Source organism: Azolla caroliniana, unplaced genomic scaffold (assembly GCF_043228905.1).
Source record: "Azolla caroliniana isolate FFs.n. ecotype wild unplaced genomic scaffold, voAzoCaro1.0.p SCAF_16, whole genome shotgun sequence".
NCBI classification, from domain to species: domain Eukaryota; kingdom Viridiplantae; phylum Streptophyta; class Polypodiopsida; order Salviniales; family Salviniaceae; genus Azolla; species Azolla caroliniana.
In genome coordinates this window covers 18,491,200-18,517,956 of record NW_028230451.1, presented here as the reverse complement: position 1 = coordinate 18,517,956, position 26,757 = coordinate 18,491,200, and the positions used below count along the sequence as shown (strand labels likewise).

General features: G+C 47.5%; 1 protein-coding gene across 1 annotated transcript; it reads right to left on the bottom strand.

Moving 5' to 3' along the window:
- Positions 1 to 3,551: 3,551 nt before the first annotated feature.
- On the bottom strand, positions 3,552 to 5,355 carry LOC147854142 (uncharacterized). Its single transcript, XM_087332320.1, has one exon. The coding sequence runs from the start codon at positions 5,178 to 5,180 to the stop codon at positions 4,389 to 4,391; it is 792 nt and encodes a 263-aa protein (XP_087188446.1). The 5' UTR covers positions 5,181 to 5,355; the 3' UTR covers positions 3,552 to 4,388.
- Between the last annotated feature and the right edge of the window lie 21,402 nt (positions 5,356 to 26,757).

The window sequence follows — 26,757 nt, the reverse complement described above, 5'->3', positions numbered from 1 at the left end:
GGTGACCTGTTCGGATGTCGTTTAACCGAGTGGAGCACGATCGTGTCAATGTTGCACAAGGGGATTTCACCTCGAGCGGTTACGATCACGAGGAACAGAGTACAGCCGGCTGGCTTACTCCAAGCGAAGATGATCTAATGCGATGAGATGCAAGCCTCGTTTTTCTTCTTCTCTCTTCTCTGTTTCTTCAAATACAAAACAGAAAAAAAGGATGTTGTGATCCGAAGATTCGAATGGCGGCCTGCAGCGGGATGAAGGACATCCAAGCTCTGATACCAAATGTAGGGAATGAACAAAGCCATCAGTGCGGAAGAGATCACACAGTATGAATCTGTGAGAAGGTATACCTGCGTATGAGAGAGGGAAGAACAAAATACGTACAGGGAGAGAGAGAGAGAGAGAGAGAAAGAAAGAAAGAAAGAAAGAAAGAAAGATATATTAACGTCTTCTAAGGCCAAAATTGGCCCATGAGACAAATGGTTTACAACAAAAATGGGATATTTACCCATTCATCGAAGTAAAAATAAAAATAAGATGAAAAATAGAGTTTAAGCTAAATAGTTCTAAAAAATAACAAACATGTTTTATATAGAAACATGTTCTACTACAATGAAAATGGTGTTATACAATTGTTATTTTCATTTCCATCCAAGTCTCTCGAAGAGAAGCGGAAGGTCAAAGGGTTGCGATGTGGATGTGGCCCGTGGTCCCCATGTAAGAGGTACCCCAACCATAGCTTCTAGTCGACGTAGCTCACGTTCCCTTATCTTCTTAATCTTGTCTACTCCACGTTGACTTGTTTTGAAGCCCAACATTCGAGGGCGTTTCGTTGTTCTTTGCATTTCTGCTTCCTCAAGGGAGAGGCTGAGCGGCGTAAGTGTATCCACATTCATCGTCTCCCCTTGTTCCTGAAAAATTACACTAGTTACATGGTGATGAATACTAAGAGGGTTATCGTTAGCACTTTGTAATTTATTCTCCCTATGTTGTTTTAGGTCTAAGATATATCTACCTAGTCTCTTTACATTCGGGGTATCTAATAGTTTGGAGAGGGTGGGAGAGGGTCCTAGTATGTCTTGGTATTCCGCTCGTATCTCGGCATAAGTTGGGCATTTGCATGTGAAGTGATACTCATCCTCTATCTCTATGTGGCATAACCTACATAACCTTTCCTCTCTAGGGACTCTATTAGCCCGACCATTCTCAATCTCAAGTTGGTGAGATGATATCCTAAGTTGTCCAATGGCCACCCTTAGTGCATTTGATAAGAATGTATCTAAATATCTTGGTCGTGTAATAAAGCCTAGCATAGAGAAGCGCAAGAAGTTTTCCTTATAGTACACCATTTTAGATGGGAGTGGTTCTCGTGGGGTGATCCATTTGTATCGAGTGTAAATTTGCCATATTTCTTGGCGTATCACTTTATTACGATCTTCGTGAGAGATTAAAGTTTGATCAGTCCCATGATTGTACTTAAGGGGAGGTAGGTTATTAATGTCTATGCCGTTCGCACGGAGCCAACTCACCACGATGCTATACCAAGAGCTAGTGTCGCCAGACACATATAAAGATCGAGACGCCTCAAAGGCTCGACGGGATATCCTATCTTGTGGTTGGCTATGTATCCGATGAATAAAAACTACCACTTGAAAGAGTGCTTCTACTAACATCGGGGGTAGACTGAACTCAGCTCTAATAATGTCATGTGGTACTGTCGATTTGCTTCGGAGTTGACGTGATAACATCGTCACTAAAGGTCTCTCTAATTGCGTCCACATGAAAGATGGTAAACCTGGAGCCCATACTACTGATGCATACATGAGGGACGGGGTCACTAATGAGTCAAAAAGCCATCCCTTAGTCCGTGGCTCTTGAAAGTATGCCTGATGGCATTGTCTCTCTAAGAGTGAGAGGGATGCATACCCTCTCGTTAGCCTATCTTTGGCTGCCTGGGTCATCAAGAATTTACCTGAGCGAGCACTAAAGGTGACTCCCAAGTATACATACGATCCCACTACCTCAACTGGTTTATGAGAGAGGATTAGGTGACATTGACTCCTAACTCGGGACGATGTATGAAAGATAAGGACTTTAGTTTTCGCTAAATTCACTACCAGTCCTCGTTGTGTACAAAAGTCATCCAGGGCATTAAGATGCTTTTGTAGGTCGTGTTCCGACTCTGAGAGCAAGACAATGTCGTCTGCGTAGAGTAAGAGACTAACTTGCGTCTCCCCAATAGCTACTCCCTTGCCTCCCTTACGAGCAATAAAATCAGTGATCTCATCAATGTAGATCCCAAAAAGAGTCGGTGATAGGGGGCAACCCTGTTTTACACCAATGGTGCTAGTGAAACAATCGGATAGGCCACCTGGGCATCTTACACACCCAGAGACTTGCTCATATAGGGCATAAATGGCCCAGATCATGTCATCTGGTATCTCCAAGCTCTTAAGTCTATCAAACAACCTTTCCCTAGGAACCGTGTCAAAGGCCTTGCGAAAGTCCACAAAGCAACAATATAGTTTCTTCTTACGAGCCTTTGTCTGGTCAATTAAGCACCTGAGTGTGAAGATATGGTCAATAGTGGAGAAGGCTCGTCTAAAGCCAGCTTGCTCAGGTGCTCGAAGACTTAATGTTTCCATATAATCACTGAGCTCCGCTTCCATTACTGCACCATATAGTTTAGCGAGCGTATGACCTATCATAACGGTCCTATATGTATTTGGGTCCATTGAGTCCCCTCCTTTATGTATAGGGGCCACTGTGTTCATGGCCCATTGTGGTGGAAAACCCTCGGCGAGGGCGCGGTTGAAGATTAGAGCGAGAAGGGGGGCTAGGCACTCTCGAGCATATATGATGTGCTCGGCACACAATCCTGTGTGGTCCATGGATTTCCTATGTTGTAATTTTTTGATGACCTTCGTGACCCTAGAGGTCGTGAAAAGTGTCCCCATGGTAGGTCGAGGTGTGGAGGGCATTGGAATGGGTGGTTGGTTCGGGACATGGTAGAGTCTCTCAATATATGTGTGCCAAATATTGGGATCCTCGATGGGTGTTTGTGGTCTCGGTTCCCGTAGCCTCTTCCATGCGAGGGCACAATCCCTACTCATGAGCATATGGTAGAGTTCCCAATATTGAGATGCTTCCCAAGCCCGTCTTTTACGACGTGTCATCTTGCGCATCTCTTTGCGAGCCTGTACTGAGGAAATAGTACCACTAAGCCGCGATACTTTAAGTTGTCTATACAACTCTCTACAATCCTCATCATACCACTTGTTCTGTGGCATAGACCCAACTCTACTATGATTGGAGTCTTTCGTGTATGGGAAGCTACTAGTTGCTGCTGAGTGGAGGATGTGTGTGAGTTCTGTAGTGAGGTGCTCTAAAGGCAAGGAAGAATCAAAAGAGGAGAGATGCGCTTGAACATGCCGAGAATAGATGTCAGCGAGCTCATGCGTGAAATGTATTATAGTGCGATGGGTTGGTTTACTAGAGTTGGTGGCGTGGGAGGCGTCACATTTTAGCTCAAAGTATAGGAAGTTATGGTCTGCGCCAATGGGGCATGGGGCCACCCGGAAGGAGCTAACCATGTGGGTAGCTTCAGGGCGTCCTATTAGGTAATCAACTGTGCTTTCCCCTCCTCCATGTGGGAAACATGTGAGCTCTTCCGAGCCCGGCCACTTGGCTAAGCCATTATATATGATCATCTGGTGTCGGCTTCCAAGTTCAAGCAGATGATGGCCAAAGCTTGTGGCGTCCGCACCTTGATCTTTTGATGTACGTGTTATGCCTAAGGCTAAAGGGTCGACATTCACCATTTCTAGGTTTCTATCCATCTGAAATATTGTGCATTGGCGGGATTGGGTTCTCGCATTGAAATCTCCTACAAGGAAGACTTCCCCTTGAGAAGAATATCGGATTATGTCATCCGATAAAGGTTCGTATGGAGAAGGCCCATGTGGCGTTCCTTCATCAACTATACTCGCCACTCCAGCCATATTATACCGAGATCCTTTCGGGGGGAAGTAACAAATGGCAATAAATATCACCTGATCTTTGCTAGTGAGTACTTTCACCCACATAAAACAGGCTTCTGGGTCTTTCTTTAGTATTTCTATCCTACTATGTATCTCTCTCCGAAATAATATCGCAACCCCTCCAGACCCTCTAGTAGTGTGTCGACGTGAGGTTTGTCTAAAGACAGATTCCCAACGAAAACCATCAACTCGTGGTAATCCTCGATTTGGACTTTGATGTGTTTCTACCAAAAAAAGTATATCAGATACCCTCAAAATCTCCTCTAGACGGCCAGGGTGTGTCCAAAGTGCACCGTTACAATTCCATAAACTCATCCTAAGTCTATTATTTGTCACATGGGCCACACGCCGTCAATTGGCAGCGCGATCATTTATTATGACCCGTCCGTCTCGGTAGAAGGCACGATGCCCCTCTTTACGAGCTTGTATGACTCGCGGCATACAAGTTTTACGATGCTCAATTTGCATCTTGGTCAAGTCTTCATCGAGGTAGATGGGCTCCCCGCCCAATCCTCGAAGAATTGGTCTCTTTTTAAAAAAGGCGATTCTAGATTCCGAGTCCTTAAATTGAAGAACTAAAGCTCTTTTCCTAGTGGTGTCACGCCCTACCCTCCAAGTTTTAGTGATTGGTAGGGCTTCATATCCCAACATTTTACCCAAGGTTTGTGCATCTTCGTCGGGAGATGCCCCTTCCTTGAGCCCAGTAACTCGTACATTTAGGCGTCGAGCTTGACACATTTTTTCCTCCTCGAGGGTAGTGTTTACAATATTTTCGTCCTTTAGTTCTTTTATAATATTACGTTTTACTACATCAACCCACCCAGTTTTTGCTAGTTCCATATCACTTTTAACCTCTTCTTTAACTTTTTTTATCTCGTCCTTAATATCCTCTAGAGAAGATATTTCACCATCTTCCCTAGATGTTTCAAGGTCCTTAATTCGTTTTTGAAGGTTTACGTTATCTACCTTAAGTTTCGCTACTTCAGCAATAAGCAATTCTCTTTCTTCCTTATCTTTTTGTTTTTCAGCTTCAATTTCTTTCACCCATTTTTCCATTTTAACGAACCGGTTAAGGACATCTAAAAAATCTTCCTTACTTATAATTTCTTCGTTTGTTTCCTTATGGTTTCGTCGAGAAGTCATCTTGTAATTCAAAAGATAAAGAAAGAAAAAGACAAAAGGACAGAAAAAACTTAGCCGAGCATCGACGTCTTTCGCGCTAGATATGAGTGTAGAAGCACATGTATGCTTGTTTCAGCCGGTGACGTCGTCCGGTAAGTGAAGTACCACGATGAAGGGCAACGGCTACACACGATAAAAGCGGCCAAGAATCGAGGACAGCGACAATCGGCAAACAACACGCCCAAGAACGACGGTAGACGAAAGAAGATGGCAACGGTGACGGCGACGACGACAGTCGGCAGACGGCAGAGCAGACGGCGGCAGCAGACGACGACGACTGTCGACAGACGACGGAGACGGCGGCAGCAGACGGCGGCGACAGTCGGTAGACGACGGCGACGACGGCAGCAGGCGACGGCGGCGTCAGCAGCAGCAGCGACAACAGGCGGCGTCGTCGGCAGCAGCAGACGGCGGCGACAGCAGGCGACGCGGCTGCAGACGACGGCGGCAGCAGATGAGAGAGAGAGAGAGAGAGAGAGAGAGAGAGAGAGAGAGAGAGAGAGAGAGAGACACACACACACACAAAGCATATATCTATATTCATAAAAGGGCAATAGTTACAACAACAAGCAACCAACCTTTACAAAAGGTTACAAAGTCACTTGATATAGTGACTCACTTAGGGCAACTGCCCTTTATGTTATTTACAGAAATAGCCCGAACTTGGGCTCTCTAAGAGGATAGTGTGAATACTTCCATTATACATTTGTATTCGACAGAGCCACCCAAGCGAAAGAAAGAGCCGTAGCCAACCAAGCATGGGGGAGATGACGCCGTCAAGGGCGAGAAAACCGAAGACGAGTTGGAGACAACCAACTCGGACGAGAGCGAAAACCGTTCGGAGGTAGCCGAGTCGGTCCGGATGTTTGATTCGGATACATTGAATCAACCGAGGGCCAAGCGGAAAAGAAGGCAGCAGGAGAAGCGCCAACACTGCAACAACAAGGAAGCTGTGGAGGGCCGTGGGAGCAGACAAGCCGACCGGAAGGGTCGAAGCGCGCGGAGTTGAACAAGCCGAGGAGCGCGAGCGAGGCGTGGAGCTAGGAGGAACCAGAACGGTGATCTGGAAGATCCGGAAGAGCCTCAAGTTGAGCTTGAGGGGGAGTGTTGAGAGACAAACTCAACATTGGCCGGATCGCCTGAAGAAGCCGAGGACCAGATCGGTTGGGACCGATTAGTTAGGCCGGACCGGTACGTAAAACGGATGTGTAAACCGGTACGCAAACCGGTGCATAGGAAGTCCGTATCGGTGCGTAGACCGAAAGGCCGTTAGAAAGATATTCCTCGTAAGGAATAGTTTTGGGAGTAAGAGTCGAGGCTCATTTATGAGCAGTCAACTACTGTCAGTACTTGTGTCAGCCCATTGTCAGGGCTTGTATAAAAGGTGTTCACTGAGCACGATGTATGTACAAAGTGTTAGTTTTTTGAATTGATCTTCTCTTGTTTTTTAACCTACATTTTCTGTTGTTCGGTTTCCTATATTGCTTCCGCACATAATCTTTTACAGATCGTCGCTTTGTTCTGTGGCATACTTGTAGGGTTGGTATGCATGAACGCGTACTCCATCAGGATGCGAGCGATTTCTCCGAATGCCTTGTTGGATCCACCGTAAGTGCAATAGGCCTTACCAGATATGGAATGCGCACCAAAGTATTCCTTCAGGGTCGTGGAAGGGGGAATCTCTACTTCATGATCACTTCCTCACTCAGGTCCAAGGAAAAACGAATCATATTGTTGGTGACTATGTTTGGGTGGATTCGGCGTGTGACCGCTTGGGCATCAGGGTGTGCTGGGGCATCGATCACCTTTAAATAACCACCTAATCCTTGTTCCTGAAGCCAGGAGCGGGTTTCCTGTGAAGCTGCAAGTGGCATAACGGACTCGGGGTTCTGCTGTGTGAAAGATTGTGGAAGGAGGATGAGACCAGGTTGAGACAGAGTGAGGGAAGGAGATGGTTGTGGTGCGGCAGAGGGGCTACGGTGAGCAAGAGTGGTGGGATTGATGAAAGCGCTAAGAGCAAGAGGAGGCTTGAGAGCGTGGGAGCAATGGAGGCTGGGTGTGCAAGAAAGCGTTTGTGTGTGGGGTGTGCTTGGGGTAACTGTTTTTTATTGAATGCCTAGGGTTTTGTGCATGAAGAGGAGCCTGGAGATTCTTGGTCGTGGATGCCATAATAGGATATTATGGCCATGTGTCCTAGGGAGTTAGTGTTGTGCCTTGGGTGCTGTGCATGTGCCTTAAATACTTAAGTGAATGTGAAAGTGACGAGTGTGTGCCTCTAAACATGACGTGATTTGGGTGATGTGGTAGGTGTTTTAGGTGTAAATAACTAATTGCTAAAACTATGCCTAATCCTACCTAATGTACGCTATTAGAGATCTAGGTACTAAAGTAAGCTTAACATAAGTATAAACTAATGATAGATAGAAAGGAGAAAGAGAAAGAAGGGTGCCGATCCACCCGACCACCCCTGAGCGAAGAGATCGAGATGGACTCGAGCCTCGATCGGCGTCCCATTCCACCGCCGTGGCGTCGAGTCGTACCTGGTGCTGGCGCGCTCGCTACAAGAGTTGACCCACCACAAGAGCAGAGTCTCGATGTAGTGAAAAGATGATCAAATGAGGGTAGCTAGGCCTCTTATTTATAGCGATACCCAAGGCCCCCAGGCAAGTTCACACTGGACCTAATGGGTTGTCTCAATCCCGAGGATTAAAAGTAATCCTCCCCTTCTTTACATTCTCGTTTAACTCTCACACTTATCCACGTGTATAGAATACTATGGTAAATTCTCACCACGGGATATTAAATGGTCATGCCCGTAACATACTCCCCTTCTTTAAAACATTGCACTCTTGCAATGGAAAGTTAGGGAAGTTTGTTCTTAGAGTATTCTCGCGTTCCCATGTGGCATCTTTGATAGATTTGTCCATCCATTTAATTTTAAATTCTCGGATTTCTTTAGTACCTAACTTTTTTGTTTTAACATCGAGAATTCTTTCTGGTACATGTGGTTTCGAAGATAAATCTTCAGAAGTAACCAGAGTTTTAGTTGTAACTGTGTTGTTGCCAAAACCTAGAAGTTCTTTTAGACGACTCACATGGAAGACTGGATGAATTCCAACACCATCGGGAAGAGCGAGACGATAGGCTGATGACCCAATGCGTTTGAGGACTGTAAAAGGTCCATAAAAACGTGGGGCTAACTTAGCGCACTTACCCATAGACAACGTCTTAGAATTGTGAGGTATACGTAAAATACCTTCTGTCCAGGGTTGAATACATGAGGTTGCCTATGATGGTCGGCATAAAAACGCGCTGTCGTGAAGAATTTCGGCCAGAGGCGGAAACCGGGAAACATGGGCTACATCGGCAGGGTGCAGCGTGTGTACGCACCCATGTACATTTAGTGTGAATATCGAGGGCGTCTTTATGGCGCCGAAGAGTAGTCAAGTCGGGCAGACGATCCCATGGAAGGCGGGATTTGTCCCACATTGTAACACATCCCTTTCCTTGTTCTATAAAAGGAAGGGAACGCCCTTTGTGAAAGGGTTGCCCATTTTGCATTAGAGGGTATACCGTTAGGTTTAGAGTTAGGTTCTTCTTCTCTCTCCTTCGTGTTTGCTTAGGGGTTGCTTTGGTTAGGCCTCTTGTGCAAGACCCCGCTCGACGCGACGAGCTGAGAGCTCCCCGACGGCTGCTTGGCAGCAGACAACTACTGTAACCTACCTCAGCCCGGCTCGAAGCCGGAAATGTATTCTTCATATATATATACATACATATACGTTTATGTTTGTCTGTGTATATTCACGTCGTTGTTGGCGTCGGGTGCTTACCCTCTCTTGCGTTTTCTGTACATAAGGCGTGAGTCGGGTTGAGCTGCGTGTGTGTGTGTGTGTGTGTGTGTGTGCGTGAGTCAGTGTTGAGCACTCTCTCTCTCTCTCTCTCTCCCTTCGGTTTCTTCCGGTGTGTTTCTGGGATGCCCCAGAAACAGTGAAGCACGACTCCCTATGCTCCATCACTCTCTCGTCCAAGACCCCCGTGGTCCCGCCTTTCTCCACGCACACGCGTAACAACGCGACATATTTGGTGAACCCGACGTGAAAGGCGGCAAGGGAGGATGGAGTCGGAAGACGACGACCTTGCGGAGATGGTGGCCGAAGTGGTGTTGGAGTCGGCACGAGTGGTGATGAGGCGAGAAGCAGCGCAACAAGCGGTTGAGCGAGTGGTCGAAAGAGTCGGCCGTTTCAATGGGGACAAAGTCCCATCTTACCTAGAAGCCTACAACGCGGAAATGGAGGAGCGTGGCGTAGACGAGGCGTTGAGGCTGGAGTTCTTCCGTCGGGTCGTAGCTGTCCGGATGCATGCGGAAGTGAAGGAGCTCCGTGAGGCTCATAGTTCGTGGGAGGCCTTCGAAGAGGCGCTCTTGAAGGCATACGGAGGACGGCGAAAGAGCCGGGGACGACACGATTTCGACCAGTGGGTAGCAACGGCAAAAACCCACCGGGGTGCAACGAAGGCGTTCCGAGAGTTCGAGCGATGGCTTGCTCGGCTCCCGGAGCGGGAACAAGGTTTGGTGGGGACGGACAAGGTCCTATTGTTCGTCAAGTTGATCGACTGAGTGGAACGGGAAGCCATCGGGATTGAACTCGAAGACGATGATGGAGCGAATGGGCTTACGGAGGACTGGTCGAAGGTCGGAAGGGTGTGCCAACGGCTAGACAACGAGCGAGCCGAGAAGGCTAAGAGGAAGGTGATAGGGTGTATAAGATAATAGATAGTTATACACTATATGAGGGCTTGACCAAACCGATTAGATGGAGTTGAAAATCATAATATATTATATAGCTCTAGGTAATTATGATTAGAGAGTATAACTCAAGAAACTAAGAAAAAAGATAGAGAAAGCGAGCAAGAAATAAGAATGTTCTGATATTCCAACATCAAGAGAATACAAAGGAGACAAACTCCACATTGAACTAAAACCAAAGACCTTCCTCTTCTAAGACACTTCCTCTTCCACAAAGACACTTCTTCCTAACACTCCTCATCCACTCTTTTGCCTTCACTCTTAGCCTAATATCACTTCTTCTTTTATAACCTTCCTCTTCTTATCCACGTTCATGCTATTTTTAGAAGCTTTTTATCTCCCTATTTTTAGCTATGACACATCGACCTTCTAATCGTCATATCTCCCTCATCCATGCTCCAAATTTAGAGTTTTAAAAAGCTACGGATAGCTCTCGTCATAAACTTTCTAACCCATATTTACACGTGATATTTGGGTATCAAACGAGAGAGTTATGAGCGTTGGTTTCTGACTGCTTTTTCCTTCTTTTACTTTTCTCCATCTTTCTTGCTTTTAGTTTGACTTATACTTGAAACCTTGATTCGTGTTCTTGACCTTCGGGTGTGAATGCTCCATACCTTATATTTTTGTAGACTTCAATACCTTGAATTCTAAAAACACTTTCACATTTAGCCCTCCCCCTTGCTTTTTGGTGAACCATTTATGGTGAACCCTAAGCTACTAATAAAACTAAAGGTTCTCCTTCGCCTTATTCATGGCTATAGACAAAGAAGGAGAAAATAAATAGAAAAGAAACAAACTATGTGAGTAAAACCCCCGCTAGTCGATAGGAAAAACCTCACACTTCTAAACACACACACATACACATTGACAATTGCCATCACCATCTTTCTCCTTGTCAACACAAAGAAAGAGGTTACAACAATTAGTATATCTTCATCAACTTTCCAAACAGAAGTAGGTCTATGTGATACATAACTCTTGATAGAAGTAAGCATGTTAACATATGAATAAATCTTTCGAGCGAGCGAACCTTTTGTACAAATACCTTCAAAGCTTCGAGACTTGTCAGAATTGTCATATTTTGAATTATGTCGATCTTTGCTTCATCAACATGACTTTCTTCTTGGCACACCACATTCTCCACATTACCTTGTTTTTTATGTATGACCATTTCATCTAGAATCTCATCTCGAAAAGGAAGCAAAAATAAATCTCGTTTGGTTGAATCATTCAAGGATTGGAAGTTGACGTCTTTCTCCTTTGGAACAACCACAATAAGTGAGACAAACTTCAAATTCTCCATATGATAAATGAAACTCTCTTGTAACAATGCTTTATGATCTATCTTTTGCACAACCTTAGATTCTTGAAGAGTTTGGGCAATTGGTACCTTCAATTTGATAAGGTCTTTGAAGCAATCTTCTCCTTTTATATGTGAATAGACATTTATGAGTAATTTTGGAAACTCAAAAAGAAAAGAACTAAACCTTAGATGCTCTTCTCCTTGGATATAGCTTGAAATCATCTTCTCCAAGGTGATAATGCTTTTCTCTTCAATGACTTCTTCTTCCTCCTTAGACACCATGTGGAATGATTTGTTTTCCCTATCCCACGAAGATTCATCAATTGTTATGCTTTCCTCTTCTTGATTGCCATTGTCGATAGATGATTCCTTCTCCTTTATACATTTGATTAGTTGTGGTGGATCCTTTGATGGTGATAAGTTCATGATACTCCAATCATGCATTGCAAGTAATTCTCTTCGCTCTTGATCAAATTGTTGTTGAAGAGTTGATGCCCACATAACTTTGTTGCTACTCAATGCAAATCCAAAACATAAATCATGCACGAACACCTTCATACACTGCAACTTGGCACTTACCAATGCTTCCTTACACGCATTGATCTCCAAAAGCCAATCTCCAGTTATCACTTCTAGGTTACCTTCTTCATCTTGCAACTTCGTTGTGGGTACTTCACCATCAACAACTTCTTTTGTCATATCTTCCATTTCATCTTGCACATATTCATCATCAACCACCATATCACTTGTTGTATCAATAATGTCCTCAACATGATGTACATTGGCATCACCATCCATAACATCGCTTCTCATAACTATCTCCTTAGATTCGTCTTTCACATCATCATTCTTTATATCATGGTTGTCCTCATGAACTAGATGGGGGGACTCCACATTCATCACCTCTTCTTCATTGTCTCTGGAATCACCTTCATAGACATCATTATAACTCCAAAAATTAGAATAATGATATGAGGGAACCTGTTGAATTGGACATTGCAAGTAGGCTGGTTGTTGGCTCATGACCGATCCACAATTATTATAGCTTGGATTTATGGTATATGACGCCGATACTCCATATGCTTCACCGAATAACAACTTCTTCAATTGTTGATCATAACTTTGACATACTCGAAGCAAATCATGGAAAGACCTTGGGTACTTCATATGCACTTCATATTGAAAATATGGATCTAGCCCTGCTTTGAATCTTTCCATCTTGAAGTATACATCTTCAACGCCTCCAACAAGTCCAATCCAAGTGGACCATATATCCAAAAACGTCTTCTCATACTCGAGGTAGCACATTGGTGAAACCATACGCAATTGGAAAAGTTCTCTTCGTAGATCTGTCGCATCGCGAACTCCATATCGTGCCATTAGTTTATCGGTAGATCCAACCATCAATTAGTGGACAACCGTTCCTCCCGTTATACAGAAAGGATCGGCCCTCCCTGGAGCGCCAAAAATGAAAAGAGAGATGATGATAGAAAAGAGAGAGAAGGAAGATATAGAAACCCAAATCTACAAAGATATATTAATAAGGAGTGATGATCATAGAAACAAGAGAAAGAAGATACATAAACTCAAGCCTACAAGGATGAATTGATCACTAGAAAAACGCACTACATGAATAGGCAAGAAAAACACCACAAGAAAAAAGCCCCTTCTCACCACCTCACTCTTCTTGCTTTATATGAAGTTCTCCTCTAGTAGATAAGTTTCGCTTGCTTTCTTTTCCACGCTTTTTTTAGAGCTTTTCCATCTCCTATTCTTAGCTATGACACAACGATCTTCTAATCGTCATATCTCCCTCATCCATGCTCCAAATTTAGAGTTTTAAAAAGCTACGGATAGCTCTCGTCATAAACTTTCTAACCCATATTTACACGTGATATTTGGGTGTCAAACGAGAGAGTTATGAGCATTCGTTGTAGACTGCATTTTGGTGCCCGCTTTTTTCTTCTTTTACTTTTCTCCACGTGACTTGCTTTTTGTTTGACTTATCCTCAAGACCTTAGCTCGTGATCTTGCCCTCCGGATGTGAACGCACCATACCTTATATTCTTGTAGACTTCAATACCTTGAATTCTAAAAACACTTTCACATTTAGCCCTCCCCCTTGCTTTTTTGTGAACCATTTATGGTGAACCCTAAGCTACTAATAAAACTAAAGGTTCTCCTTCGCCTTATTCATGGCTATAGACAAAGAAGGAGATAATAAATAAATAAATAAAAACAAATGATGTGAGTAAAACCCCCGCTAGTCGATAGGAAAAACCTCACACTTCTAAACACACACACATACACATTGACAATTGCTATCACCATCTTTCTCCTTGTCAACACAAAGAAAGAGGTTACAACAATTAGTATATCTTCATCAACTTTCCAAACAGAAGTAGGTCTATGTGATACATAACTCTTGATAGAAGTAAGCATGTTAACATATGAATAAATCTTTCGAGCGAGCGAACCTTTTGTACAAATACCTTCAAAGCTTCGAGACTTGTCAGAATTGTCATATTTTGAATTACGTCGATCTTTGCTTCATCAACATGACTTTCTTCTTGGCACACCACATTCTCCACATTACCTTGTTTTGTATGTATGACCATTTCATCTAGAATTTCATCTCGAAAAGGAAGCAAAAATAAATCTCGTTTGGTTGAATCATTCAAGGGTTGGAAGTTGACGTCTTTCTCCTTTGGAAGAACCACAATAAGTGAGACAAACTTCAAATTCTCCATATGATAAATGAAACTCTCTTGTAACAATGCTTTATGATCTTTCTTTTGCACAACCTTAGATTCTTGAAGAGTTTGGGCAATTGGTACCTTCAATTTGATAAGGTCTTTGAAGCAACCTTGTCCTTTTATATGTGAATAGACATTTATGAGTAATTTTGGAAACTCAAAAAGAAAAGAACTAAACCTTAGATGCTCTTCTCCTTGGATGTAGCTTGAAATCATCTTCTCCAAGGTGATAATGCTTTTCTCTTCAATGACTTCTTCTTCCTCCTTAGACACCATGTGGAATGATTTGTTTTCCCTATCCCACGAAGATTCATCAATTGTTATGCTTTCCTCTTCTTGATTGCCATTGTCGATAGATGATTCCTTCTCCTTTATACATTTGATTAGTTGTGGTGGATCCTTTGATGGTGATAAGTTAATGATACTCCAATCATGCATTACAAGTAAATCTCTTGGCTCTTGGTCAAATTGTTGTTGAAGAGTTGATGCCTACATAACTTTGTTGCTACTCAATGCAAATCCAAAACACAAATCTTGCACAAACACCTTCATACACTGCATCTTGGCACTTACCAATGCTTCCTTACACGCATTGATCTCCAAAAGCCAATCTCCAGCTATCACTTCTAGGTTACCTTCTTCATCTTGCAACTTCGTTGTGGGCACTTCACCATCAACAACTTCTTTTGTCATATCTTCCATTTCATCTCGCACATATTCATCATCAACCACCATATCGCTTGTTGTATCAATAATGTCCTCAACATGATGTACATTGGCATCACCATCCATAACATCGCTTCTCATAACTATCTCCTTAGATTCGTCTTTCACATCATCATTCTTTATATCATGGTTGTCCTCATGAACTAGATGGGGGGACTCCACATTCATCACCTCTTCTTCATTGTCTCTGGAATCACCTTCATAGACATCATTATAACTCCAAAAATTAGAATAATGATATGAGGGAACCTGTTGAATCGGACATTGCAAGTAGGCTGGTTGTTGGCTCATGACCGATCCATAATTATTATAGCTTGAATTTATGGTATATGACGCCGATACTCCATATGCTTCACCGAATAACAACTTCTTCAATTGTTGATCATAACTTTGACATACTCGAAGCAAATCATGGAAAGACCTTGGGTACTTCATATGCACTTCATATTGAAAATATGGATCTAGCCCTGCTTTGAATCTTTCCATCTTGAAGTATACATCTTCAACGCCTCCAACAAGTCCAATCCAAGTGGACCATATATCCAAAAACGTCTTCTCATACTCGAGGTAGCACATTGGTGAAACCATACGCAATTGGAAAAGTTCTCTTCGTAGATCTGTCGCATCGCGAACTCCATATCGTGCCATTAGTTTATCGGTAGATCCAACCATCAATTAGTAGACAACCGTTCCTCCCGTTATACAGAAAGGACCTGGAGCGCCAAAATGATAGGGTGTATAAGATAATAGATAGTTATACACTATATGAGGGCTTGACCAAACCGATTAGATGGAGTTGAAAATCATAATATATTATATAGCTCTAGGTAATTATGATTAGAGAGTATAACTCAAGAAACTAAGAAAAAAGATAGAGAAAGCGAGCAAGAAATAAGAATGTTCTGATATTCCAACATCAAGAGAATACAAAGGAGACAAACTCCACATTGAACTAAAACCAAAGACCTTCCTCTTCTAAGACACTTCCTCTTCCACAAAGACACTTCTTCCTAACACTCCTCATCCACTCTTTGGCCTTCACTCTTAGCCCAATATCACTTCTTCTTTTATAACCTTCCTCTTCTTATCCACGTTCATGCTATTTTTAGAAGCTTTTTATCTCCCTATTTTTAGCTATGACACATCGACCTTCTAATCGTCATATCTCCCTCATCCATGCTCCAAATTTAGAGTTTTAAAAAGCTACGGATAGCTCTCGTCATAAACTTTCTAACCCATATTTACACGTGATATTTGGGTATCAAACGAGAGAGTTATGAGCGTTGGTTTCTGACTGCTTTTTCCTTCTTTTACTTTTCTCCATCTTTCTTGCTTTTAGTTTGACTTATACTTGAAACCTTGATTCGTGTTCTTGGCCTTCGGGTGTGAATGCTCCATACCTTATATTTTTGTAGACTTCAATACCTTGAATTCTAAAAACACTTTCACAGAAGGTACGCGACGGCGTGCCATCACAGCGGGAAGAGGCCGAACGGAAAAGGGAGTTGGCAAGGATCGGCGTTAGGGCCACGATTGCGGAGGCGTACGCAGCTCTCAAAGCGATGCTCGAGGAAGAGGGAAGATCAAGGCCGGAAGCCGAGACCAAGGAGACGGACTTGCCCCACGCGATGGCGGAAGATCGGTACGACGATACCACAGGAGAGGGTGCGGAACAAAACGCCCTCTCGACTTGCGGAGATAGAACGGCCAAGGACGAGGCCGAGATACCGATCGCGGAACCGGAACGTTGGGACCAGCGGTTTCGGGCGTGTCAGCCCGAGATCCCGGTCATTGGAGAAGCAAGCCCAGATGGGGCTTGCGCGATCGGTAAGAAGACGACCGCCGACCACGGAGAGCCGGTGGCTACGGACAAGGGCGTAAAACGGACGGGCGATTCTTTGTGTCTTCCCCCACTTACTCCCGAGACGATGGCAGTCGGGCCCAAGTGCCCACGTGAGTCCCAAGCGGAGGAAGGCGGCGGCGAAAGGCCAAGAATCACCGGCGAGACGATACAAGGAAGGAGCGGACAAAAGCCCACGGACCCAATTCCGGAGAACTCGGCATTCGGGCCCGTATGCCCATATAAGACCGAGGAGATGGATGGCGGTACCAAGGAGTCCTGGCACGATGCCAACGAAGACGGATGGGAGACGGCCTGCGGGAAGGCCGAGGACGGACACGGCACGTGGAGATCGGCATTCCGATACGGGTGGAGCGTGATCCGGTCGTGGGTCGTTTGATCAAGGCCGGGCTCGGCATAAAGGTGCCGATACGAGAGGGGGTGCGGGACGAGCCCCCCTCTTTTACATGGGGAGAAAGACCGACCGGGCGAAGGTCGAGATTATGAACGAGAATGAAAGCCGGTCCTATGGGATTCCTTACACCGATCCTGCTGCAGGCCCGAGTGCCGCCGTGAGTCCTATAAGAGAGATCGATGGCGACAGGAGAACGGGACTCAACAATCCGGAGAAGGACGAACGGACCTGGACGAGAACCGGGCGGAGCGGACTCCCGGATGACCATTCCGGGAGGGAGGAAGAGAGCCGGCCTACGAAGAGGCCGAGGACACGGTACGTCGGTACCACGGGAGAGGGTGCGAAACAAAACGCCCTCTCGGCAATGTGGAAAAGGACGACCCGGGACAAGGTCAAGAAGGCGACGAAGGTCTACGAAGGATCCTTCACACCGGTTCTAGAGACTTCGGCGGTCGGCAACGCGGCCGACGTAAGACCAAGATACTGACTGTGGCGGCGAGGTGACGAAGACAATGTGCGTAAGGAAGTCCTGTCCTACGGGATCCCCACACTTAACCAGAGACTCCGGCAGTTCGGCCAACGTGGCAACATGAGACCGAGAGAGAAGGTTGGTGGCGGCGGGAAACGGGACCCGACTACGCGGAAGACACGAGGAGAGTCCGAGAGGGACTCAAACAAAAGACACCCTAGTTTCGGCAAGCATAGAAATGGAGTCCGGTCCTATGGGACCCTCACACCGATCCGGAGACTCCGGTAGTTCGGCCAACGTGGCAACGTGAGACCGAGGGAGAAGGACGGTGGCGGCAGGGAACGGGACCCGACGACACGAGGTATCGGAAGGAGCCGGTAGGGGTGAACACGGGGAGGTGTGTCAGGCTTGAAAGGCACACCTTGGACAGAACAAGAATCTCGCAAGTGACCATCGCGAGCCGGATCGAAGCGTGACTACGGGACGGTGTTCGGCACGGGCAGGCCGAACGAAGGAAGTGGAAGACTCAGGACCTATCGCGGCAGCACAAAGATGGAAAGGGCCAAGCGGGCTACTACGGGGTGTTCCTCGGATGCAAAGGACACCGGTATGCGGGTGAGCGGCGATGCACGATCTGGCCGGGAAAGGGGCCGACGAGGCGTGCAATGAACCGGAGTACGGCACAGGCGGTGCCAAACAACCGACGGATCAAACCGGCAGCGAGCCGGGATGCGGATCACGGGAAACCAGTTTCTCACCGGCCGAAATCTCTCACCCTTCAACCAGATTTGGCACATACCGGTGGACGTGCAGTTAGGTGGGGGCGGATGTCGTGAAGAATTTCGTCCAGAGGCGGAAACTGGGAAACATTGGCTACATCGGCGGGGTGCAGTGTGTGTACGCACCCATGTACATTTAGTGTGAATATCGAGGGTGCCTTTATGGCGCCGAAGAGTAGTCAAGTAGGGGCAAACGATCCCATGGAAGGTGGGATTTGTCCCACATTGTAACACATCCCTTTCCTTGTTCTATAAAAGGAAGGGAACGCCCTTTGTGAAAGGGTTGCCCATTTTGCATTAGAGGGTATACCGTTAGGTTTAGAGTTAGGTTCTTCTTCTCTCTCCTTCGTGTTTGCTTACGGTTTGCTTTGGTTAGGCCTCTTGTGCAAGACCCCGCTCGGCGCGACGAGCTGAGAGCTCCCCGACGGCGGCTTGGCAGCAGACGACTACAGTAACCTACCTCAGCCCGGCTCGAAGCCGGGAATGTATTCTTCATATATATATACATACATATACGTTTATGTTTGTCTGTGTATATTCGCGTCGTTGTTGGCGTCGGGTGCTTACCCTCTCCTGCGTTTTCTGTACATAAGGCGTGAGTCAGGTTGAGCTGCGTGTGCGTGTGTGTGTGTGTGTGCGTGAGTCGGTGTTAAGCACTCTCTCTCTCTCTCTCTCTCTCTCTCTCTCTCTCTCTCTCTCCCTTCGGTTGCTTCCGGTGTGTTTCTGGGATGCCCCAGAAACAGTGAAGCACGACTCCCTACGCTCCATCACTCTCTCGTCCAAGACCCCCGTGGTCCCGCCTTTCTCCACGCATGCGCATAACAACGCGACATCGCTCTATCTTGAGCTGTTTTTATATTATCTCGTGCAATATGCAACATATCTTGCATATCCCAAAGAAAGTTTTGCGTACTTCGCAACTCATCATGATGTATATTAACATCAATCGGGGCTTGTGGCTGAAAACCATACATCAACATAAAAGGACTATATCCCGTCGACTTGGAGCTGTTATAAGCAAACTCCAAAATTGGGAGATAACGTTCCCATTTTGTTGGTTTTGCACCAACGTATGCTCGAAGCATGTCCTCAATAATTTGATTTACTTGTTCTGTCTGTCCATCGGATTGAGGATGATCCGTGGAGCTCCTGCTCAACGTAGTTTCTAACTTCTTAAAGACTTGCGTCTAGAAGTCACTAGTCAACTTTGGATCTCGATCACTCACGATATCGATCGGTAACCCATAAAAACGAAATAATTCGTCAACGAATTGGTAAGCCAATTCAGGAGCTGTTACCGTGGTTTTAGTAGCAATAAATCTAGCCATTTTAGTTAGTCGATCAACGACAACCCAGATGGCATCATGACCTTTTTGGGTGCGAGGAAGGCTAACAATAAAATCCATGGATATACTTTCCCACTTATTATTGGGAATGTCCAAAGGATGTAAAAGTCCGCTGCTTTAAGTCGCTCGGCTTTGTTAACCTGACACTGGTGACATTTAGTCACATAGTTATGTATGTCAGGACGCATCTTAGGCCAATAAAATTGAGTGGAGATGAGAACGAGTGTACGATGTATTCCAGGGTGCCCTGCTGAGGGTGCATCATGGCATTCAAAAATAATCCTCTTTTTGACCTCGGGTAAATCTGGAACACAAACCTTCCCATTACAGTAGAGCAAACCGTTAGCAATGTGGAAGTATTCCTTCAAGGATGTGGTGGTGTCTGTTCCAGACTCAACTCTTGCCCAGTATTTTGCAAAATAATTGTCATCAGGATACTTTCCTCGAAGGTGATCATAAAGATCTGATGTTATTTTAGTGAAGCTAAGCATGTTAACTTCACGGGTGCGACTTAGTGCATCAACGACAATGTTCATGGAACCTTTACGATATCGTATGGAAAAATCAAAGTCTTGGATGAGATCAGCCCATCGTGCCTTACGACCTTTCAGGTCTTGTTGTTCACAAAAATATTTCAAGGACTCCTAGTTCGTAGTTACCACAAAGCAATTTCCATAAAGATAATGGCGCCATGTTTTGAGCGCATGTATAACTGCAAATAATTCCTTTTCTTGAACGGTATACCGACATTGAGCAGAATCAAATTTCTTTCTCTCGAATGCTATTGGTTTACCATCTTGATACAAGACAACACCTATAGCATAATCGCTTGCATCGGTTTCAACCTCAAAAGGTTTTGAAGGATCAGGTAAAAGAAGTGAAGGAGCCTTGCAAACCAGGTCCTTGAGTTCCTTAAAGGCGAGGTCTAGTGTAGAATTCCACACAATAGGTTTTGTAGACTTACGCGTTTGACCTTTTAAAAGATCAGTAAACGACGTCGTCAATTGGGAGTAATTACGAAGAGACTTTCGCAAAAACCCGACAAAACCAAGGAATGATCGAACTTCTCGAATATTCCGAAGAGTGGGCCAAAGCTTGATTTTCTCAATGCGAGAAGGATCAATTTCAACTCCTCGTTCGGCTATAAGATGTCCTAGATAAGTAATTGATTTCTTGAAGAACTCACATTTTGAGATCTTCGCATAAAACTGTTTGTCACGCAATGTTTGTAAAACAAAGCGGACATGTCTAGCATGTTCTTTTAATGTACGGCTATAAACTAAAATATCATCCAAGAAAATAATGACAAATTTTCCAAGTTGTTCTTGGAAAATGTCATTCATTTCTTGTTGAAAAGTAGTCGGACCATTGGTCAAACCAAAAGGCATAACCAAAAACTCGTAATGGCCATAGCGCGTTGTCACGTTGTTACGCGCGTGCGTTGAGAAAGGCAGGACCACGGGGGTCTTGGACTAAGGAGTGACGAAGCATAGGAAGTCGTGCTTCACCGTTTCCGGGGCATCCCAGAAGCACACCGGAATCAACCGAAGGGAGAAAGAGAAAGAGAGGGAGCCGACTCACGCCGACTCACGCGCACACACACACACACACACACACACACACACACACACACACACACAGGCCGACCCGACTCACGCCCTTACGTACAGGAAACACAAGAAAAGGGGAAACACCCGACACCAACAGAGACACCAATATACACAGACAGACGCAAATGTATATATATAAAAGGAGGAATACATTCACGGCTTCGAGCCGGACCAAGCTAGGGTAGGTTACAACAGCAGTCTGCAGCCAAGCCGCCGTCCGGGGAGCTCACGGGCTCGTCACGCAGAGCGGGGTCTTGCAAAGGAGACCGAGCGGGAACAACCCTCAACGGTCGACCTCCCCCGCGAAGAAGAAGAAGAAGATGAAACCTAACTCTAAACCTAACGGTATACCCTCTAACACAAAATGGGCAACCCCTTTCATAAAGGGCGCTCCCTTCCTTTTATAGAACAAGGAGAGGGATGCGTTACAATGACTTACATGGGATCGTCTGTCCCGACTTGACTACTCTTCGGCGCCATAAAGGCGCCCTCGTTATTCACACTAAATGTACACGGGTGAGCACACATGCTGCACCCCGCCGATGTAGCCAATGTTTCCCGGTTTCCGCCTCTGGCCGAAATTCTCCACGACATCCGCCCCCACCTAACCGCACGTCCACCGGTACGTGCCAAATCTGGTGAAGGGTGAGAGATTTCGGCCGGTGAGAAACCGGTCTTCCGTAATCCGCATCCCGGCTCGCTGCCGGTTTGATCCGTCGGCTTCAGTTCTTCCTTCGCGCTTACCTCCCCGTAGGCTCGTTCGACCCGTCGATGGGTCCTTTGCCGCGATCTCCGTAGTACGCGTACTTCCGCTGGCCCTTGTTCGGCCGTATGAACGCCCCGATCCCCGCCGTATGCCCGATGTCCTCCGCTTGGGGAACGCCCGTAGCGGCCCGCTTGGCCTCCGTTGATCATTCGCGTCATCCTTATTGTCGTCCCATGTTGTTTCGCGTTGCCCTCGTCCTCTCGCCGCCACCTTCCTTCTCCATGGTCTTACATTGCCGCGATGGTTCGAACCGCCATGGCCTCCGGAATGGTGTGGAGGATCCCTCTCTGGCCTCCTCCGCGCTACCTCCGAACCGCGCAAACTGTCTCCGCGCTCGCCTTCCCGCTCCGGCACCTCCGTGTGCCACATACCCTCGTCCGTTGTTTGGCACTGCCTCTGCCGTACTCCGGTTCATTGCATGCCTTGTCGGCCCCTTTCCCGGCCAGATCGTGCATCGCCGCTCACCCGCATACTGGTGTCCTCCACATCCGAGGAACACCCCGTAGTAGCCCGCTTGGCCCTTCCCGTCTTCGTGCTGCTGCAACAGGTCCTGAGTCTTTCGCTTGCCGTCGTCCCCTCGCCCCCACCAGCTTGTCACCCCGGCTTGCCGTGTCAGTCTTCGCTACTTCGACGGAGCTACCGAGATCTACGAAGCGAGTGTGGAGGATCCTCCTCCAGCCTCTTTTGCCATCCCTTGACTCCAACCCTATGCAATCCACTAGGCACTCGTCACCTCGTTCCCGACACCTCCCTTGTGCCGTCTTCCGCCTGCGCCGAACACCGTCCCGCAGTCATGCTTCGATCCGGCCCGCAATGGCCACTTGCGAGACTCTTGTTCCGTCCCAGGTGTGCCTTTCCGGCCTGACACACCTCCCCGTGTTTGCCCCTACCGGCTCCTTCCGAAACCGTAACCGGCCGGTGAGGGTTTCGCACTTCGTCCGCCCGTCTTACCGGCTCCCTATCCGCTACCTCGTGTCGTCGGGTCCCGTTCCCTGCCGCCACCGTCCTTCTCCCTAGGTCTCACGTCGCCACATTGGCCGAACTGTCGGAGTCTCCGGATCGGTGTGAGGGTCCCATAGGACCTGTCTTTGTTTCTTCGCTTGCCGAGATCCGGGTGTCTTTTGTTTGAGTCCCTCACGACTCTCCTCGTGTCTTCCGCGTAGTCAGGTTCCATTTCTCGCCGCCACCAACCTTCTCTCTCAGTCTCATGTTGCCACGTTGGCCGAACTGTCGGAGTCTCTGGTTAAGTGTGGGGATCCCGTAGGACCGGACTTCCTTACGCCCTCTAACCTTGCCGGAAGGTCCGATTCGGTTCGTAGCCGCCTCGCTGGCTTGGTACCTTCCTTCTCTGCTTCCGTCATCCTCTCACGTTCTCCTGCCGCCACCGATCTCCCCTATAGGACTCACGCCGGCACTCGGGCCAACGCCGAATCGGTGTGAGGATCTCCGTGGACCGCCCATCCGTAGCCCTTTGCCTTCGTCCCCTCGCCGCCACCGTTCATCACTTTAGGCCTCGCGCCGGCTCTCAGGCCGACCGACGGTTTCTGTAGAACCGGTGTGAAGGATCCTCCTCGGGCTTGCCATATCTTTGACCCTCATCCTGGGTCTTCCTTCTCTCGTAAGTCGAGAGGGTGGCTCGCTCCACACCCTCTCCTGTGGTACCGACGTACCGTGTTCCCGGCCTCTTCGTAGGCCTGCTCTCTTCCTCCCTCCCGGAATGGTTTTCCGGAAGTCCGCTCCGCCCGGTTCTCATCCGGGTCCGTTCGTCAGTCTTTGCATTGCTAGGTCCCGATCTCCTGTCGCCACCGATCTCTCCTATAGGACCCACGCCGGCACTCGGGCCGATAGCCGGATCGGTGTAAGTATCTCTGTAGGACCGGCCTTTATTCTCCTCTTCATCCCCTGTACTTCTCCCGAACTCGTCATTGCTCTCCTTCTCGCGTTCTCGCCTCCATCCTCCATCTCTTTTGGTCTCACGTTGCCACGTCGACCGAACTGCCGAAGTCTCCGGATAGGACGTGGGGTAACCGATTTTTTTTTTGCAACGTCTTTCGGCGCCTCGTCCGGACCACCACCCCTTTTAGTGGTGTCGGTGGATAGCATCCGCTCTGTGATCAATCAAGCCCCGCCTGAGCTTGATTCTCCAATGTCCGAAGTTTCGGCTCCGATGCCGACCTTGCCAGACTTGTTCTAAACCTTTGATCACCTTCCTTCGAATTCTCGACCTTCGCCCGGTCAGTCTTTCTTCCCATGTAAAAGAGGGCGGCTCATCCCGCACCCTCTTCCGTATTGGCACCTTCATGCCGAATCCGGCCTCGGTCGAACAATCCACGACCGGATTACGCTCCATCCAAATCGGAATGCCGATCTTCTCATGCCGCTTCCGTCCTCGGCCTCCTCGCAAGCCGTTTCCCATCCATCTCCGTTGGCATCATGCCAGGACTCCTCGCCGGCGCCTCCCTTCTCTCCGGTCTCATGTCGGCACACGGGCACGATCGCCGGAGTCTCCGGAATCTGCGTCGAGGGCTCTTCTCCGCTCCCGACCTTGTCCTCAGTCGGCAATTCTCCGCAAGTCGAGAGGGTGTTTTGTTCCGCACCCTCTCCTGTGGTACCGTGGTACCGATCTTCCGCCATCTCATGGGGCAAGACCGTCTCCTCGGTCTCAGCTTGGAGCCTCGATCTTTCCTCTTCCTCGAGCATCGCCTTGAGAGTTGCGTACGCCTCCGCAATCCGGGCCTCAACGCTGACCCTTGCCAACTCCCTTTGCCGTTCGGCCTCTTCCCGCTGTGATGGCACGCCGTCGCGCGCCTTCCTCTTAGCCTTCTCGGCTCGCTCATCGTCTAGCCGTTGGCACACCCTTCCGACCTTCGACCAGTCCTCCGTAAGCCCATTCGCTCCGTCATCGTCTTCGAGCTCCATCCCGATGGCCTCCCGTTCCGCTCGATCGATCGACTTAACGAACAATAGGACCTTGTCCGTCCCCACCAAACCTTGTTCCCGCTCCGGGAGCCGAGCAAGCCATCGCTCGAACTCTCGGAACGCCTTCGTCGCGCCCCGGTGGGTCTTTGCCGATGCGACCCACTGGTCGAAGTCGTGTCATCCCCGGCTCTTCCGCCGTCCTCCATATGCCTGCAGGAGCGCCTCTTCAAAGGCCTCCCATGAACTATGAGCTTGTCGGAGCTCCTTTTCTTCTGCGTGCATACGGACGGCGAGATCCCAACAGAAGAATTCCATCCTCAACACTTCGTCCACGTCTCGCTCCTCCATTTCCGCGTTGTAGGCTTCCAAGTAAGATGGGACTTTGTCGCCGTTGAAACGGCCGACTCTTTCGACCACTCGCTCAACCGCTTGTTGCGCTGCTTCTCGCCTCATCACCACTGGTGCCGACTCCAACACCACTTTGGCCACCATCGCCATGAGGTCGTCGTCTTCCAACTCCATCCTCCCTTGCCGCCTTTCACGTCGGGTTCACCAAAGATGTCGCGTTGTTACGCGCGTGCGTGGAGAAAGGCGGGACCACGGGGGTCTTGGACTAAGGAGTGACGGAGCGTAGGAAGTCGTGCTTCACCGTTTCCGGGGCATCCCAGAAGCACACCGGAATCAACCGAAGGGAGAGAGAGAAAGAGAGGGAGTGCGCGTTTGACGCCGACTCACGCGCGCGCGCGCACACACACACACACACACACAGGCCGACCCGACTCACGCCCTTACGTACAGGAAACACAAGAAAAGGGGAAGCACCCGACACCAACAAAGACACCAATATACACAGACAGACGCAAATGTATATATATAAAAGGAGGAATACATTCACGGCTTCGAGCCGGACCAAGCTAGGGTAGGTTACAACAACAGTCTGCAGCCAAGCCGCCGTCGGGGGAGCTCACGGGCTCGTCACGCAGAGCGGGGTCTTGCACAGGAGACCGAGCAGGAACAACCCTCAACAGTCGACCTCCCCCGCGAAGAAGAAGAAGAAAATGAAACCTAACTCTAAACCTAACGGTATACCCTCTAACACAAAATGGGCAACCCCTTTCACAAAGGGCGCTCCCTTCCTTTTATAGAACAAGGAGAGGGATGCGTTACAATGTGGGATAAATCCCGACTTACATGGGATCGTCTGTCCCGATTGGACTACTCTTCGGCGCCATAAAGGCGCCCTCGTTATTCACACGAAATGTACACGGGTGAGCACACATGCTGCACCCCGCCGATGTAGCCAATGTTTCCCGGTTTCCGCCTCTTGCCGAAATTCTCCACGACAGCGTACGAAATGCCATTTTAGGAATATCGTCCTCACTTATTTGTATTTGATGGTAGCCAGTACGGAGATCAAGTTTCGTAAAATACCGAGCTCCCTAGAGACGGTCAATTAGATCGTCAGCCCGGGGCAATGGGTACAAATTCTTGATCGTCACTTTATTCAAGCGTCGATAATTAATACACATACGCCATGTGCCCTCTTTCTTTTTTACCAAGAGAACTGGTGCACCCCATGGAGATTTACTATAACGTATATAACGCATTCATAAGTAGTCCTTGAGTTGCTTAGATACCTCATCTTCTTCAGATCGACTTAAGCGATACGGAGGTATACTTATTGGTGCAACACCAGGTACAATATCTATACAATGGTCTATATTACGTTTAGGAGTTAACCCATCAGGTAGTTCACTTGGAAAAACATCATGAAAATCATTTAAGATTTCATCAAGTTGTTG